At 37.4% G+C, this 19008-nt stretch overlaps 1 protein-coding gene across 1 annotated transcript in view; it reads left to right on the forward strand.

Moving 5' to 3' along the window:
- Window positions 1-19008, forward strand: part of HOOK1 (hook microtubule tethering protein 1) — a 70229-nt gene that overhangs the window by 15728 nt on the left and 35493 nt on the right. The window contains exons 4-9 of the mRNA XM_018044771.1: window positions 454-504; window positions 1834-1966; window positions 7348-7415; window positions 8601-8663; window positions 9374-9457; window positions 18490-18656. Of these exons, the coding sequence (XP_017900260.1) occupies window positions 454-504; window positions 1834-1966; window positions 7348-7415; window positions 8601-8663; window positions 9374-9457; window positions 18490-18656 (566 nt within the window). The remainder of the gene's footprint in view (window positions 1-453; window positions 505-1833; window positions 1967-7347; window positions 7416-8600; window positions 8664-9373; window positions 9458-18489; window positions 18657-19008) is intronic.

The following is a 19008-nucleotide window of genomic DNA, read 5'->3' on the forward strand; positions in this document are numbered from 1 at the left end:
AAATTACCTCTAGAGAGAAATCTTAGACTAGTATAGGGCTCACCTGTTTTGTTTTTCTTCTCTCAGAAATTAGAGTTCTATATTATCTTTTGGCTAAGCTTGAAGATAATATTCCTGTTTTCTAGTTGTTACAGATGACTAAAGGTGGACATGCTCATAGCTAAATTTTCTAAGTTAGTACTTGAATTTTAACTTAGCCACAATTTAGTTGTGGCTCATTTTAAATAGAATCACTGTGGTTAAACTATGTAAGCAGTAAAACATTTTTTCTTTAATAAAACTCTGAATAAAGCTTTGATGTTTAAAAATTACCACGTACTTGTATTTGTAGAACTCCAATACGTATTTTTGTTGTCCTTTTTATTGGGAAGTTTTTATTTTCTTTCACCTTGACATGTATTTTCTTTCATTATTAATATTAAATGATTTAATTCTTATTTTTTCTTCTGTTAGGCTAGTAATTTAAAGAAGGTACTTCAAGGAATTATGAGTTACTACAATGAGGTATGAAAATCATCTGATTATTTAAATATAAAATACTCTGTGATAATTACATTGACAATGAAAAATGACTTGCTTTTAGTTTATAACATTTTATGATGTATAATTCATAATTGAAAGATACTATTTTTTCTCCATTTTTAGTACACTCAAATTTTGTGAACATAAAAGGGCTAAAGCTTAATATATTGATTTGTAAAATAATGTTTATATGTTGCTACTCTGATTATTTTCTCAAATAAAATTGCTTACATCTTTATATAATTTTATTTTATGCAATGCTATAAAGTAGATCTTATAATTAAATTGAAGTACTTTTCTGTTCAAAGTATTATTCTGTTTCTTTCTAGTATAAACAGCAGCAAAATACACTATGAAATTATGCTTGTGTAAGTTAATTGAAGAAGAATGCAAAATAAAAGTAGTATTAAAGTCACATTAGATATTACATTATTCAAGTACTTTGTTTTTCTTATTCAGCATTATGAGAAATTCTCTAGTAGGATTACTTGATATTAGAAGGTTAATTGCTTAATGTGTGAAAGCTTTCGGTCTGGTTTTACCATTAAAGAATTTGTTTTTAAATTTTTGTACAATTGAACTTGTTTCTTCCAAGTAATTTTAGAACTAAAATTTTTCAATTCACTAATGCCTAAAACTCATTTTGAAGTTTTGTTTGCTTTTTGTCTTTTTAATGCCAAGATTCCCTGGCAGCTCAGTGATAGAACTTGGCACTTTCACTCCCAGGGCACTGGTTCAGTCCCTGGTTGGGAAATTAAGATCACACAAGCCATGTGGCACAACAAAAAAATAGAATGAAAGTTGTTCCATCTCTGAGTTGTGTTCCACTCTGCGATCCCATGGACCCCATGCAGAAAAATTATAGAGCCAGCCATTAATCGTTTAAATCTGTTATTCATTTGTCAGAGTGTGACAGTTTATTTTGTGTTTCTCTGTTCATCGAGACTATATCAAAATATTTTGAATATTCTCTGACAACATAAATCTGTTTATTTTTTATGGAAAGGCATAAATTTTATCATAATAGATCAGGCCAGGGGCTTCTTAAACAATTCCTCTCTGACAGTGGAGTAAAATCATACTTGGTATGAAACCATGTTAGTTGCATTTGGTTGGTTCTCAAAATTTTAGGAGCTTGCTTGCACTTTGCTAACTGGTTTTAGTCAATAATTGTGGTTTTGTCATTTGTTAATTTATTTGAATCATTTCATGAACCTATTTATAGAATTTATCTTCCTTATAACAACTAAATATAGTTAGTTCTGTGTAGCCTACATAAGTGAGTGATCTAATTTATTTTTAACACTGCAGTTTTTGGGGCAACAGATTTCTGAAGAACTTATCCCTGATTTAAACCAGATAACTGAATGTTCAGATTCTGTGGAGCTTGGGAGATTGCTCCAGCTTATTTTAGGTTGTGCTGTCAACTGTGAAAAGAAACAAGGTAAGTGAATTTCAATTATTTGAAGATATCTACTTTCTAGAAACAACCTACATTGCTTATAAGAAATAGCATCATAATGTAATATTGAGGGTTGGCAGAAGGCCAGAGGTTCTGAATTCAAGCACAGCTCTGCCATTAAAAAGCTACAGATCTTCAGTATAATTGTATTTCTGGATTCTGAGATACATATTCAGTGGCTAAATAAAATGTACTTTAATTAGCTTAATTTAATCAGTGCTTAGGACTTAGCAGATATTCAATAAAAATTGTCCTTACTCATTTGATAAGCTTTCTCTTTCACATACAGAACCTTATGTTGGTTCAGATTTTCATAAATGAGTATGCAGCTGCTAAATTATAATCCAGGCTTCTTCAGGTGATATTCTGCTATTTTCAGAAGAATGCCTTCAGTGTATCCTCCAGATAAGCAGTCTGAAATTGAGGACTGTATTAGTATATCTGAACACAGTAATGCATATTGAGCTGAGTACAAAAAGAGTGTTTTTGGTTGAAAGTAATGAGTAAAATGATGAACTGAACACACCAAGATCTACTTCTCTCAGGAGTGTGCATCAGTCTGGGTGATGAGATTTTTGATCCTAATATTTTTTGCATGACTCATCCAAAACTGGCTTTAGGACATCACCTTTTTAAGAGGATGTTGGGTGCTGAAGTTTGTAAAATACTTTGTCAGAACCTTAGAAAATAATCAGTGTTATCTAACTAATGAAGAGAGCACATAAGACAAGAATTCATTCAGGAAGGAGAAAAATAAAATATATGAAATCAGCTATAGTTTATCAATAAATAAAGGGTTTGGGTATCAGAAAACTTTCATATTAGGCCATCTCTATTATTAACTGGCTGTTTTTTCTTGGGCAAGTGAGTACTTTGTATAGGTTTTTATTTCTCATAGCTATCCTTTGCTGTGCAAAAAACTTTTAAGTTTAACTAGGTCCTATTATTTATTTTTATTTTTACTACTCTAAGGAGGTGGACCCAAAAGGATATTGCAGCAGTTTATGTCGAAAAGTGTTCTGCCTATATTTTCCTTTGAGAGTTTTACAGTATATGGTCTTACATGTAGGTCTTTAATCCATTTAAAATTTATTTTTGTGTATGATGTTAGAGAATGTTAATTCATTCTTTTACATTTACCTATTCAGTTTTTCCAGTACCACTTATTGAAGAGACTGTCTTTTCTCCATTTTGTATTCTTGCCTCCTTTGTTAATAGATTAATTGACCATAGGTATGTGGGTTTATCTCTGGACTTTCTATCCTGTCCCATTGATCAACACCTCTGTTTTTGTGCCATTACCAAACTGTTTGATTACTGTAGCTTTTGATTACTGTATAGTCTGAGGTCAGGGAGCCTGTTTCCTCTGGCTCTATTTTTCTCTCTCAAGATTGCTTTAGCTATTCAGGGTCTTTTGTGTTTCCATACAAATTTTAAGATATTTTTGTTCTAGAGTACAAAAAATGCCATTGGTAATTTGATAGGGATTGCACTGAATCTGTAGGTTACCTTTGGGCAGTGTAGTCATTTTGACAATATTGATTCTTCCAATCCAAGAACTTGGTATATCTTTACATTTGTTTATGTCAGCCTAGACTGTTGGTGGGAATATAAATTGGTACAGCCACTATAGAGAATATAGAGTTAAAAACTAAAAATAGATTTGATTTACTCTTGGGCGTATATCAGAAGGAAACTAATTAGCAAAGATACTTGCACCCCAGTGTTGATTGCAGCACTGTTTACAATAGCCAAGGCATGGAAGCAGCCTAAATGTCCATCAACAGATAATGGTTAGGAAGATGTGGTACATATACACAATGGAAGATTGTGCAGCCATAAAAAAGAATGAAATAATGCTATTTGCAGCAATATGGATGCAATTGGAGATTGTTACTAAGTGAAGTAAGTCAGACAGAGAAAGACATATATCATATGATATACTAATATGTGAAATCTAAAAATTGTGCAAGTGAGTTTATTTATAAAACAGAAACAGATTCACAGGCTTAGCAAACAAGCTTATGGTTGCCAAAGGGGAAAGGTGGGGAGGGCAGATAAACTAGGATATGGAGATTAACACATGCAAACTACCGTATTCTACTCAATACTCTATAGTAACCTATATGGGAAAAGACTCTGAGGAAGACTGGATGTATATGTATAACTACTTTCCTGTACACCCAGAATGAACACAACATTGTAAATATACTATATTCCAATGTAAAATAAAAATTAAAAAGGTAAAGGAATGTTTGCCTTAGGGGAAAAAGAAAGAACATAGATGATTCATGGGAAGAGGTAAAAATTAACATTAAACTCCAGCATTAACAGGAGTTTGGAAAAAACTAATTTCAACTCTTGTACATGACTTAAGCAGTTAAGATCTTCCCTGGTAGCTCAGAGGTTAAAGCACCTGCCTCCAATGTGGGAGACCTGGGTTTGATCCCTGGGTTGGGAAGATTCCCCTGGAGAAGGAAATGGCAACTCACTCCAGTATTCTTGCCTGGAGAATCCCATGGATGGAGAAGCCTGGTAGGCTACAGTCCACGGGTTTGCAAAGAGTCGGACACGACTGAGTGACTTCACTTCACTTAAGCAGTTAAAGACTTAAATGGAGGGTTTAACTGCAGATGTAAAATAGCAACAGAATTTGAATTAGAAGTGGAGCTTAAAGATATGACTAAATCTCATGAGAAAATGTTAATAGATGAGTTGGTTCTTATGGATGAACAAAGAAAATGGTTTCTTGAGATGGAATCTACTCCTGGCGAAGATGCCGTGAAGATTGCTGAAATGACAACAAAGAATTTAGAAATTACATACTTAGTTGATGAAGCAGTAGCAGGATTTGAGAGGATAGACTCTAGATTTTAAAGAAGCTATACTGTGTATAAAATGATATCAAACAGCACTGCATGCTATAGAGAAATTTGTGAAAGAGTCAGTTGATACAGCAGACTTCACTGGTGTCTTATTTTAAGAAATTGCCACAGACACCCCAGCTTTCACAAGCGCCCTCTTTGGTTTTTTCCTAGCAGCCGTCACCATCAAGATATCAATAAGATCTTCTATTAGTAAAAGGATTAGCACTTACTAAAGTCTCAGATGATGGTTAGGATTTTGTTAAAGCAATTTTTAATTCAGGTTTGTACATTTTTTTTTGATATAATGCTATTGTCACATAATTGATTACAGTAGTTTGTAAACAGAACTTTTATATGTACTGGGAAACTAAAAAATACATGTGACTCACTTTATTGTGATTATTGCTTTATTGTCTGGAACTAAGACTAGAGATCTCTTCAAGAAAATTAGAGATACCAAGGGAACATTTCATGCAAAGATGGGCTTGATAAAGGACAGAAATGGTATGGACCTAACAGAAGCAGAAGATATTAACAAGAGGTGGCAAGAATACACAGAAGAACTGTACAAAAAAGATCTTCACAACCAAGATAATCACGATGGTGTGACCACTCACCTAGAGCCAGACATCCTGGAACGTGAAGTCAAGTGGGCCTTAGAAAGCATCACTACGAACAAAGCTAGTGGAGGTGATAGAATTCCAGTTGAGCTGTTTCAAATCCTGAAAGATGATGCTGTGAAAGTGCTGCACTCAATATGCCAGCAAATTTGGAAAACTCAACAGCGGCCACAGGACTGGAAAAGGTCAGTTTTCATTCCAGTCCCAAAAAAAGGCAATGCCAAAGAATGCTCAAACTACTGCACAATTGCACTCATCTCACATGCTAGTAAAGTAATGCTCAAAATTCTCCAAGCAAGGCTTCAGCAATACGTGAACCGTGAACTTCCAGATGTTCAAGGTGGTTTTAGAAAAGGCAGAGGAACCAGAGATCAAATTGTCAACATCTGCTGGATCATCAAGAAACCAAGAGAGTTACAGAAAAACATCTATTTCTGCTTTATTGACTATGCCAAAGCCTTTGACTGTGTGGATCACAACAAACTGGAAAATTGTGAAAGAGATGGGAATACCAGAGCACCTGACCTGCTTCTTGAGAAACCTATATGCAGGTCAGAAAGCAACAGTTAGAACCAGACATGGAACAACAGACTGGTTCCAAATAGGAAAAGGAGTGCGTCAAGGCTGTATATTGTCACCCTGCTTATTTCACTTCTGTGCAGAGTACATCATGAGAAACACTGGACTGGAAGAAGCACAAGCTGGAATCAAGATTGCCGGGAGAAAAATAAATAACTTCAGATATGCAGATGACACCACCCTTACGGGAGAAAGTGAAGAGGATCTAAAAAGCCTCTTGATGAAAGTGAAAGAGGTGAGTGAAAAAGTTGGCTTAAAGCTCAACATTCAGAAAACAAAGATCATGGCATCTGGTCCCATCACTTCATGGCAAATAGATGGAGAAACAGTGGAAACAGTGTCAGAGTTTATTTTTGAGGGCCTTCAAAATCACTGCAGATGGTGACTGCAGCCATGAAATTAAAAGACGCTTACTCCTTGGAAGAAAAGTTGTGACCAACCTAGACAGCATATTCAAAAGCAGAGACATTACCTTGTCAACAAAGGTCTGTCTAGTCAAGGCTATGGTTTTTCCAGTGGTCACGTATGGATGTGAGAGTTGGACTGTGAAGAAAGCTGAGTGCCGAAGAATTGATGCTTTTGAACTGTGGTGTTGGAGAAGACTCTTGAGGGTCCCTTGGACTGCAGGGAGATCCAACCAGTCCATTCTGAAGGAGATCAGCCCTGGGATTTCTTTGGAGGGAATGATGCTGAAGCTGAAACTCCAATACTTTGGGCCACGTCATGCGAAGAACTGACTCATTGGAAAAGACCCTGATGCTGGGAGGGATTGGGGGCAGGAGGAGAAGGGGACGACCGAGGATGAGATGGCTGGATGGCATTACGGACTCAATGGACGTGAATCTGAGTGAACTACGGGAGATGGTGATGGACAGGGAGGCCTGGTGTGCTGCGATTCATGGGGTCGCAAAGAGTCGGACACGACTGAGCGACTGAACTGAACTGAACCTATAATATCTCTGTGCTATACCTGTACATGTGAATTCATCCCATAATGTTGAATATTTAACAAGATAGGAGAAATTGTCATAGTTGTTCTACGATTAATTGCAATTTCTTCTCTTTTTCTTCCTTATAAGAAACTTAGAGATTTTCTTTAAAACATTTATAAATATTTATATGAATATTTTCAATTATGCATATTTTCAGTGGACATATTTCTTGTGGAAAAAAGTATTGTACTTGCACAAAGAATTATGTGTAGTGAATGAATTTTTATGTGGTTAATTGAATGGCTGAATTACTGTGGGTAAAGAGTAGAGTTTTTATCAGATCTGATTTTTTTTTAAAATCATAGAACATATTCAGAATATAATGACATTGGAAGAATCTGTTCAACACGTGGTCATGACTGCTATTCAAGAGGTAAGTTATATCATAATCACGTATGTATAAAAATCTTAAACCAAATTGAATAAAACTGTTCATAAAAACTTTATGGTTGTATATTTCACTACTGTATAAAAGTGCCCTTTGCAGTAGGTTGACTTATGTTTGACTGTTGTGTCGTCCCTTCGTTCTTTTTCCCCAAAATTTCTTATAAGGACATCAAGCCCAATTTTAGTACCTCTGCATTTTAAAAGTTAAATTACTGTTAAGTTCTTTAAAGTAACTTCAGCTAAGCAAGATAAACAGCATCTTCCCAGATAGGAATTTTTATACTTTCTCTTTTTTCTGCCAGATAGAATAATCATCTCTGAAATTTAAAGTGTGTGTGTGTATGTATCTTATGTGCATTTTCAGAATGTTAGAACTGTGAGCAAATACAGTGATAATTATATTTCAGAGCCAGGTCATCTGGGTTCAATCCAGTCTGGTTATCTTAAGTTATGTCATAAAGATTCAGAATTCATTTGGCACTCATTCTTAAAGTCAGACCAGAAGGCTGAGATGAAGTCAAGTGAAGAGCAGGCCTGAGAGAAAATTGAGTTAAGGATTAGTTTGGAAGAGTCATGACTTAAAGGGAGACAGCATATAGGACTTGAAAAATGGATATACCCTGAGTTTGCATTGCTAGTTTGAATTGAAAACATCGCTATGCATAAATATACATGTCTCGCATATGCAAAAGAAATTATTTTACAGTATCTTTTTTCTCATATAATTGTAGCTCCTACATTTAAAATGGCTTCTTGGATTAGGAATTTTGCCACATAACTCATTTATAGCTGAATTTTTAAAGTGCCAACTCATGTTACATAAGAATCATTCTTTAAAATTATTTAATGTGCTCGATTTTATGTAGAATTTGTATTATAATTTTTAGTACATTAGTATTTTAAATATATCTATTTACATATTTGAAGCACATATTACTTTTTGTCTTCACTAATATAATGTTTGAACATTGAGTTATTTAGCTTAAACTGCTGTATATTTTTTATTTGAGTAAAATAAGGGTCATCATATTAAGGCAAGGAAAAATTAAACATAAAACACCTTACTGTTATTTTTACTGTGTAAAAGAACTTTTTGCCTGTAAAACAAAGTGAATACTTATACTGTGTATGACTCAGTTTATTGTACTTAATTTTATTATTTTAATCCTAGTTGATGAGTAAAGAAATCGTGAGCTCTCCCACAAATGATGCTGTTGGAGAATTAGAACAACAGGTGAGTATTTCAGTATGTGAGGAACATGTAACAGCAGTAGCGTTCCTCTGTCAGTTATTGGGTTAACTAAAAGGTTCATTCGGGTTTTCCGTGCATCTTAACAGAAAGACCCAAACAAACTTTCTGGCAAACCCAGTACTGTCCTAAAGGCTTACGTCGGAGAGCACATACAAGATATTATCCTCCATGAAATTTAGACAGTTTGTTCTCTTATAAGATCTTAAATATTATTACACATTCCTTCATGAATGCAGGTAGTGTTGATTTCCACAGTTTTTAATGATGGTGTTTGAAGAGTCAAGTGGCATTAAACTGTCCTGATATTTATTAATACATATGTAGCTCATGCTGTGTAGTTACGATTAAATAGCAGACAATATAAAAAATTCTGCTAAATTCTAATTTATGTAATAAGGAAATGTGATTTTTATCACAGTTGCTTTCCTTTAATATTGAACTTTAATATTCTGTACTCAAGGCTCCTTTCCCTGGTTGTTGTACACAGTTGTTTTCCCTGGTGGAAAAGATACTCTCTTCCTCTGTATAACCCAACCTGGGTTGGAAGGGAAATGGTAAGAGAAGAGGCAAATGCATTTGTTAATTTTGAAACTGTTTCCAGCATCAGTATATATATGTGTTGTGATAAAAGTATATTTTTCAGTTTGTTTCAAAATACGATTTATTAAGAATTAGGACATTTTCTGTTTCAGCTTAAAAGGGCCCTAGAAGAACTTCAGGAAGCACTAGCAGAAAAAGAAGAACTGAGGCAAAGATGCCAAGAACTAGATATGCAGGTACAGATATGAGAGTAATTTCCTCTTTGAATTAATAAGCCTTTTTAAATTAATTAATTGGTAAAGTGTTTTGGAGATTGGGTTTTATTTCATGGAGGGACCATTGAAAGAGTTTGCTATAGACTTGAATATTGAAACATAAATTTGATCATTTTTCTTTTAGAGTTGAAAATTACTGGCGTAACTACTCCATTGAGTAGATCATTCAAATTGTAGAATTTCAACTGCTTAGATAGGGCTTAATTTGTTATTCTGTAAAAAGGGGAAACTAAAGTATCTCCTTTATAAGGTATGAGTATTAAGTGGAGTCTTTTATGGAAATACTTAGAAGTGCTTAACCTCCAGTAAATGCAGGTGCAAAGTTTGTTTTGCTAACATATACGTGTATATGAATGCGTATGTAATTCTCAAGTTCATAGGCACATACATGTTACCAAAATAAACTGGGAATGAGAAACAGTAGTTAAATAGTTAAAGGGGTGAATCGTCAGACCAGGCTTCCTGTATTCAGAACCTGATCATGTTACTGTTGTTGTTTAGTTGCTAAGTCATGTCCAGCTCTTTTGCAATCCCATTAATGGTAGCCCGCCACGCTCATCTGTCTGTGGGATTTCCCAGGCAAGAATACTGGAGTAGGTTGCCAGTTTCCTTCTCCAGAGGATCTTTCTGACCCAGGGAAGATCCTGAGTTGCAAGTGGATTTACAGCTGAGCCACCAGGGAAGTCCTGGTCATGTTACTAGCTAGTTGTGTCTGCTTGGGCACGTTGCTTAGTTTCTCTATGCTTCATTTTTCTCTTTTGAGAAATGTTGTGATAATAGTATATATTTCCCTGAGTGATAGTGAAGATTAAGTGAATTAATATACTTGAAGCTCTTAAAGAGGGCCAGGCACATAAGGGGTTATGTATGTGTTTGCATATATTGTTATTATTAGATGAAAGTGCAAATATGAAATTATGCAATAAGTCAAGGTTAAATATACCATCATAATATGCTTCATGTGAATTGCACTTTTCTTTCAAATAATGAGCTACATAAATAATTGACTCTGAAAAGTATGAGGACAAGGAACAAGGCTTGTGGTAGCAACACCCTTGCTTAAATATCTAGAGTTATAGGGCTAGATGTATTTCTAACCTTCATGATTTGCAAATGAGATGAGAAGTGACTTGGTCAGGGTGATTCAGATGTGCAGGGCAGTGACAACCAGCACCAATCCAAATCTCCTAACTTCATCATTAAATATCCTCCCTCTATGTTTGAACAAAACCAGTGTTTATATTTGAACAAAACTAGTGTCTCACTATGTTTTTCCCTTTCTTCCTTCTTAACCACATGCACAGCATCTGAAATGTTTTATTTTCAAGTAAGATTATTTCCTTCTTCCAGAATACCTCATGTAAAGAGTAGAGGACTGACTCATTCAGGTGTTACCAGCCTTATGTAAGATCTCTGTACAGTTTTCTGAGAAATTCTTCTTTAAAAAAGAACACAAAATTCAGTTAAAACGTTTCAGTATTTGTAATACATGGTGAAGAGTACATGATGATCTGATTTTAGTTGAAAAGTATAGACATCCCAAGTTTTGGCATTTTAATTCCAGTATCAAAATAGAGGCAACCCTCAGCTATCTGCTACACATGTAAAATAAATGACTACTGCGTATAATCAGAACAAAAAGTAATTGATTAACAATATGAATTTAACACAGGTGTATATGATGCATACCCTAATTTTATAAGAAAAATTATTTTTGAAAAATGTTTATTTTTAATCATATGTAACCAGACAGTAGGTTACATTACTTCATGGCAAATAGAAGGGGAAAAGGTGGAAGTAGTGACAGATTTCTTCATCTTGGGCTCTAAAATCACTGTGGATGATGACTGCAGCCATGAAATCAGAAGATGATAGCCTCTTGGCAGGAAAGCTATGACAAACCTAGACAGTGTGTTGAAAAGCAGAGACATTTCTCTGCTGAGAAGAGTCCATATAATCAAGGCTATGGTCTTCCCAGTGGTCACATGCAGTCATGAGAGCTGGACCGTAAAGAAGGCAGAGCACCAAAGAATTGATGCTTTCGAACTGTGGTGCTGGAGAAGACTCCTGGAAGTCCAATTAATAGCAAGGAGATCAAACCAGTCAATCGTAAGGGAAATCAACCATGAATATTCATTGGAAGGACTGATGCTGAAGCTCCAGTACTTTGGTCATCTGATGAGAATAGCTACCTCATTGGAAAAGTCCCTGATGCTGGGAAAGATTGAGGGCAGGAGAAGAGGGCATCAGAGGATGAGATGGCTGGATGGCATCACTGATGCATGAACTTGGATTGGACATGAACTTGGGCAGACTTTGGGAGATGGTGAGGGACTGGGAGGCCTGGTGTGCTGCAGTCCATGGTGTCACAGAGTCAGACGTGACTGGGCAACTGAACAACAACAACAAAACTGAAGAGTGATATTTATATTTGGGGGGAATTTTTTTAATAGCCAACCAAATGAACCACAAAAGAAAAACAGGTGGCAAATAAATTCACCAAGGGCAGGTAAACAAGCAAAAGGGCTTAACCTAATAAAGTTAAATTAAAAAGCTTGGTGATCAAGGAAAGAAACAGGCATATGATATTGACAGAGGTGCTGCAGAGCAGGAACCTGCTGTTCTTTCTTCATTCCTTGCTCTTGCTGGGGAGTCAACAAAAATCTCGTGACTTCTCACAGTAATCTCAATCAGAAGGAAATCCACTCTTTGAGTTCTTCATTTTATTTGCACTAGATTTGAGTGGAAATAATGGCCAAGAAGAAACTAAGGGCCTGACTCTTTCTAATAGGAACAAAGGGTATAGGGCCACACACTGAATTGGGGCCGCACTGATGCCCAAAGGGATTTCTCCACGGAAATGGAATACCATTCCCACCGTCCTTGTATGAGGTACTTAAACCTCAGAAATGATAGCCTAGCCCACGTGTTATTAAAAAAGATTGCCCACTGGCTAAGCTGCGCTTCCCCACCCCCACAACTACTGCCTTCCCTCACCATTCATAAGGCTGTGTAGAGTGGTGGAGAAAAAACAGTCCCAGCTATAACTTAGAGGGGAAAGCATACTGGGCCGTGGGGTACATTGGAGAGCATGTCTAAGAAGTCTTCAACATTGCCAAAACAAATAGGGTATCTTGACTGCCAGCAAAGCATGAACTAGATGAAAAGAATAAAAGCATAACATCTGTGTGAACATTATAGACTAAAACCAGAAATAGATAAGTGTATGTAAAAGATAGTAGGCGAGCTTAAGGAGGGCTACCCAGGTGGCCTAGTGGTAAAGAATGCCTGCCCGTGCAGGAGACACAGGAGACACGGGTTTGATGCCCGGGTCAGGAAGTTCCCCTGGAGAAGGACGTGGCAACCTACTCCAGTATTCTTGCGTGGAGAATCCTATGGACAGAGGAGCTTGGCAGGCTACAGTCTATAGGGTCTCAAAGAGTTGGACATGACTGAAGCGACTTAGCACACATGTACAAGCTTAGAGAACTTTTGCTTTATGTAGTATTACAGTTTCATAAGAACACTTCAGTAGAGTAGACTAGGTGGTAGGACAGTGAAGTGAGATTTAAAAGGAAATTTCAGCTAGAAACAAATCAGTGAATAATTAACATCAAACCTCATCCTAGTTAAGCTCTCAGATTTCAGGAATAAAGGCAAAACAAATCTGTAACACAGGTAGAAAAGCCAGATCACCAACAAAGATAAGAAAATCAGGCTCCCTTACAACTTTGATGCCAGAAAATGGAGGAGCTATATCCCCAAAATGCTGAGGCAGGGAAGAGCATTAACTGAAGAAGCATTAACTGCATTAACTGAAGAAGAGCACAGATGCAAATTCATGAGCCCTTCTGGGGGAAAAACTGTTTGTTCACACAGTCCAGTTAGCAAACATGTTTTAATCAGAATAAAAAAATGCAAGAACTCTGTAGTGAAAGATCTCACTTTAACCCATTTAAATAAAGATCTATGTGCATTCTGTGCAGAGGTTACAGACTCTGGAACAACTGAAACTCTGACTCAGTCAGGAGGAAGCCTGATTATGTGTACTTTAAAAAGAAAAGAAAAAAACCCACATGAGAATTTGATGTAAGGTTTGAGAAACTCGTAATCTTATAGTTTTTATCCAATGATTATGGGGCCTTTCGGCAAGTTAGGATGAGTTTATCAACAGCTCTTTCCTCTGCCTTACTCAACCATTAATCCTAATACCTGGCAGCCATCAGTAGCTCTCCTTCACTTACTGCAGTAACAGAGGCTGGTTATTCTTGCTTACAGTATGTTCAGTTCAGTTCAGGTGCTCAGTCGTGTCCGACTGTTTGCAACCCCATGAATCGCAGCACACCGGGCCTCCCTGTCCATCGCCAACTCTGGAGTTCACTCAGACTCGCGTCCATCAAGTCAGTGATGCCATCCAGCCATCTCATCCTCTGTCGTCCCCTTCTCCTCCTGCCCCCAATCCCTCCCAGCATCAGAGTCTTTTCCAATGAGTCAATTCTTCGCAGGAGGTGGCCAAAGTACTAGAGTTTCAGCTTCAGCATCATTCCTTCCAAAGAAATCCCAGGGCTGATCTCCTTCAGAATGGACTGGTTGGATCTGCTTGCAGTCCAAGGGACTCTCAAGAGTCTTCTCCAACACCACAGTTCAAAAGCATCAATTCTTCGGCGCTCAGCCTTCTTCACAGTCCAACTCTCATATCCATACATGACCACAGGAAAAACCATAGCCTTGACTAGACAGACCTTAGTCAGCAAAGTAATGTCTCTGCTTTTGAATATACTATCTAGGTTGTTAGAAAGAAACATACTCCTACCCAGCATTGGGTCACATATAGTGAGGCAGTGATCTTCAAACATAAAGGTGTCTGAAAATTATGTGTGAAACAGGACTCCAGCTATAGAAATTTATGTTTTAAGTTTTTAAATAAGCTAATATAAAAATATTAAATCTGAGTGGTATGAGAAAAGAGCATTATTTTTTTTTTAGCTTTTTGAACTTTCTTTTAAATAGCTCAGAGAGAGAGACAGAAAAACTAGAGGAACAGAAAGGGACAGAGGCAGGTACAGAGTGAACAAACTATCACCATGGCATCTTGTTAAAAGATACCTAGGACCACCTCTGGACATTCTAAGCCACTCATCTGGGGTGGCTCTGGAACCACTATGTGAAATACATGGTTATGAACAAGGTTGGTTACCCACTAGATATTGAAAACTAAGTTTGCCCTTGCTCTTCTTCCTTCTTCAGGAGATTCTTATCCAGTTTGAAGACAAGGTATTGTTTCTACTCTATCAGTCTTGTAACAGCCCCTCAGTTCACTTCAGTTCAGTCGCTCAGTCGTGTCCGACTCTTTGCGACCCCATGAATTGGAGCACGCCAGGCCTCCCTGTCCATCACCAACTCCCGGAGTTCACTCAGACTCACGTCCATCGAGTCCGTGATGCCATCCAGCCATCTCATCCTCAGTCGGCCCCTTCTCCTCCTGCCCCCAGTCCCTCCCAGCATCAGGGTTTTTTCCAATGAGTCAGCTCTTTCCATGAAGTGGCCAAAGTATTGGAGTTTCAGCTTTAGCATCAGTCCTTCCAAAGAACACCCAGGACTGATCTCCTTCAGAATGGACTGGTTGGATCTCCTTGCAGTCCAAGGGATTCTCAAGAGTCTTCTCCAACACCACAGTTCAAAAGCATCAATTCTTTGGCACTCAGCTTTCTTCATAGTCCCAATTCTCACATCCATACATGATCACTGGAAAAACCATAGCCTTGACTAAACGGACCTTTGTTGGCAAAGTAATGTCTCTGCTTTTGAGTATGCTATCTAGGTTGGTCATAACTCTCCTTCCAAGGAGTAAGCATCTTTTAATTTCATGGCTGCAGTCACCATCTGCAGTGATTTTGGAGCCCCCAAAAATAAAGTCTGACACTGTTTCCTCACCTTTTTCCCATGAAGTGAAGAGACCAGATGCCATGATCTTCATTTTCTGAATGTTGAGCTTTAAGCCAACTTTTTCACTCTCCTCTTTCACTTTCATCAAGAGGTTCTTTAGTTCCTCTTCACTTTTTCCCATAAGGGTGGTATCATCTGCATGTCTGAGGTTATTGATATTTTTCCCGGCAATCTTGATTCCAGCTTGTGCTTCTTCCAGCCCAGCGTTTCTAATGATGTACTCTGCACAGAAGTTAAATAAGCAGGGTGACAATATACAGCCTTGACGTACTCCTTTTCCTATTTGGAACCAGTCTGTTGTTCCATGTCCAGTTCTAACTGTTGCTTCCTGACCTGCGTTATAGGTTTCTCAAGAAGCAGGTCAGGTGGTCTGGTATTCCCATCTCTTTCAGAATTTTCCACAGTTGATTGTTATCCATACAGTCAAAGGCTTTGGCATAGTCAATAAAGCAGAAATAGATGTTTTTCTGGAACTCTCCTGCTTTTTCCATGATCCAGCGGATGTTGGCAATTTGATCTCTGGTTCCTTTGCCTTTTCTAAAACCAGCTTGAACATCTGGAAGTTCACGGTTCACGTATTGCTGAATCCTGGCTTGGAGAATTTTGAGCATTACTTTACTAGCGTGTGAGATGAGGCCAGTTGTGTGGTAGTTTGAGCATTCTTTGGCATTGCCTTTCTTTGGGATTGGAATGAAAACCGACCTTTTCCAGTCCTGTGGCCACTGCTGAGTTTTCCACATTTGCTGGCATATTGAGTGCGGTACTTTCCCAGCATCATCTTTCAGTATTTGAAACAGCTCAACTGGAATTCCATCACCTCCACTAGCTTTGTTCGTAGTGATGCTTTCTAAGGCCCACTTGACTTCACATTCCAGGATGTCCGGCTTTAGGTAACAGCCCCTACCCTCAAGCTAATAAGAGATATTCTTTTCTTGCGCCCCCCAAAAGCATAATACGTCAAAGCACCACATTTTCTGTCCTGTAATTGTGTACATTTCTTCTGTAGGGATCTTAAAGGGTGCAACCTCCATTGTTTTTTGCATCCGAATAACAGGATTGTATTACATGACAGATATAGTCACAAAACTGCTTATATGACAAGGATGGATGCATGCATTGTACTTAGGAAGAAAAACTGTTTCCTCTTTGTCTGGGAATGTTTTTTCAGACTTTGTGTTACTCGTTTGGAGGATAGCGTTTGTAACTTGCCTACACTGTATTTAAGACTATATAATATAATTTGATTTTTTAAAAAAGATTTATTTATTTTTTTATTAATTTTGGCTGCTCTAGGTCTTTGTTACTGTGCATGGGCTTTCGCTTGTTCTGGTGATCAGGAGTTACTTTTTGTTGCAGTGAGAGGGCTTCTCACTGTGGTAGCTTCTCTTGTTGTGAAGCACAGGCTCAGTAATTGTGGTTCTTGGGCTTAGGTGCCCCGTGGCATGTGGAATCTTCCTGGATGAGGAATCAAACCCATGACCCTTGCATTCACAGGTGATTCTTAACCACCAGACCACCAGGGAAGTCCCTATAACTTGATTTTATTTTGCTTTTATTAGCTCGCTATGTTAATATGTAGTCCCATTCACGTAACTAGACTGCATTGATTACACCTTTTGAAACTATAAGTAGCAAATTTGTGCAGTAATATGTTGTGAAAGGGAAAGTCGCTCAGTCATGTCTGACTCTTTGTGACCCCATGGAATTCTCTAAGCCAGAATACTGGAGTGGGTAGCCGTTCCCTTCTCCAGGGGATCTTCCCAATGCAGGGATCGAACCAAGGTCTCCCTCATTGCAGGCGGAGTCTTTACCAGCTGAGCCTCTAGGGAAGCCCAATAACTTAAAAAGTATTGTAAGTTATGATAAGGCAGCCTTTTTCAAACTAATCTTAGTAAAATCCCATGTAGATGTCTGATGTTATTAAAGAAAGAAAAGAAAGAAAGATAGCGCTATTATGTCCAACTGTTGCGATCCCACAAACTGTAGCCCGCCAGGCTCCTCTGTCTATGGAATTCTCCAGGCAAGAATACTAGAGTGGGTTGTCATTTCCTTCTCCAGGGGGTCTTCCTGACCCAGGAATTGAACCCAGGTCTCCTGCATTGCAGGCAGATGCTTTACCGACTGTTACTCAGGAAGCATGTCTTATAAAGGGTTGCAGCCTTATCTCTAAATGTTTAAAGATATTTTTAAATGAAAAAGAAGTAGAACTAAGGGAGCAAATGATGCTTATTAACACAAATGTGTAAGTAGAATTAAAAATGTATCAAGTATTGGTATAGATGTCATTCTAGATTTGGGAGAATGGGAATTCTAACATGTATACTATCATGTAAGAATTGAATCGCCAGTCCATGTCTGACGCAGGGTGCAGCATGCTTGGGGCTGGTGCATGGGGATGACCCAGAGAGATGTTGTGGGGAGGGAGGTGGGAAGGGGGTTCATGTTTGGGAACGCATGTAAGAATTAAAGATTTTAAAATTAAAAAAAAAAAAGTTACATGTTTATATCCATTTAATCTTAAGCAAATAGTTTCAGTGTGCAGTTGGGTTCAGTTTTTTGCTGCTGATTCACTAACCAAATAATGTGGTTATCCCCTGAAGATACATGTGAATCTGACCATTTTCTACTATGAACCTAAAATGGCAATTTTGTGCGTATTTGTTTGTACCTCAGTTTACTAGGTAACAGCATCCTGAAAATACATTTATATGTAAAAGGGAAACAAATTATTTTTTTGAAGTACATAGGTGCATAACATTTTTAGAGACTTAGAAACAGTTTCTTCTCTGACCTAAAGCAAGCAGGAAGTTTGGAAGATATTCTGCTTTATATGTATTAACTCTCTTTTCTCTGTATTAATAAAATTAATTTTATTTCTTCTCATCCAAACCTCCTAAACCCAGAATTCCAGAGCTAGAAGGATCCTTAGGAATTTATCTAGCCTGATTGACCAGGCTAGTTAATGGCTTGGTCAGATTTAGAATCTAGAACTCCACTCTAAACTCTTATTTGCTACTGATGCTTATGTTTGTGTTTTTGATTTTTAGGTGACAGCGCTTCAAGATGAAAAGAATTCACTAGTTTCTGAGAACGAAATGATGAATGAAAAACTTGACCAGTTGGATGGCTCTTTTGATGATCCAAATACAATGGTTGCAAAAAAATATTTTCATGCACAGTTGCAACTAGAACAATTACAGGAAGAAAACTTCAGGTAGAATTTTAGTAGAAATCATTCTATACAGTTTTATTAAACTAATAGCTAAAAATCATAATAGCAACAACTGACGATTAACTGTTACAACGCATGTTTAGAATACTAAGTGGATGAAAATACTGTCTAGTATAAGTGGTTCCTGTCCTCGTAGGGCTAACAAACAATCCAGTTAAGCAAGTGGGATACATATCTAAAAAGCAAAACAATTCAAAATAATGTGTGATGAGGGCCAAACAAAGGCCATAGGCAAGTCCACGAGGAATTTAAAAGAATGATTGCTGAAAGCTGGGGAGAAGAGAATTTTTTGCATAGGACAGGGCACTTGATAATTGGAAGAAGTATATAAATC

The sequence above is a fragment of the Capra hircus genome, chromosome 3 (genome assembly GCF_001704415.2).
Source record: "Capra hircus breed San Clemente chromosome 3, ASM170441v1, whole genome shotgun sequence".
Lineage (NCBI taxonomy): Eukaryota > Metazoa > Chordata > Mammalia > Artiodactyla > Bovidae > Capra > Capra hircus.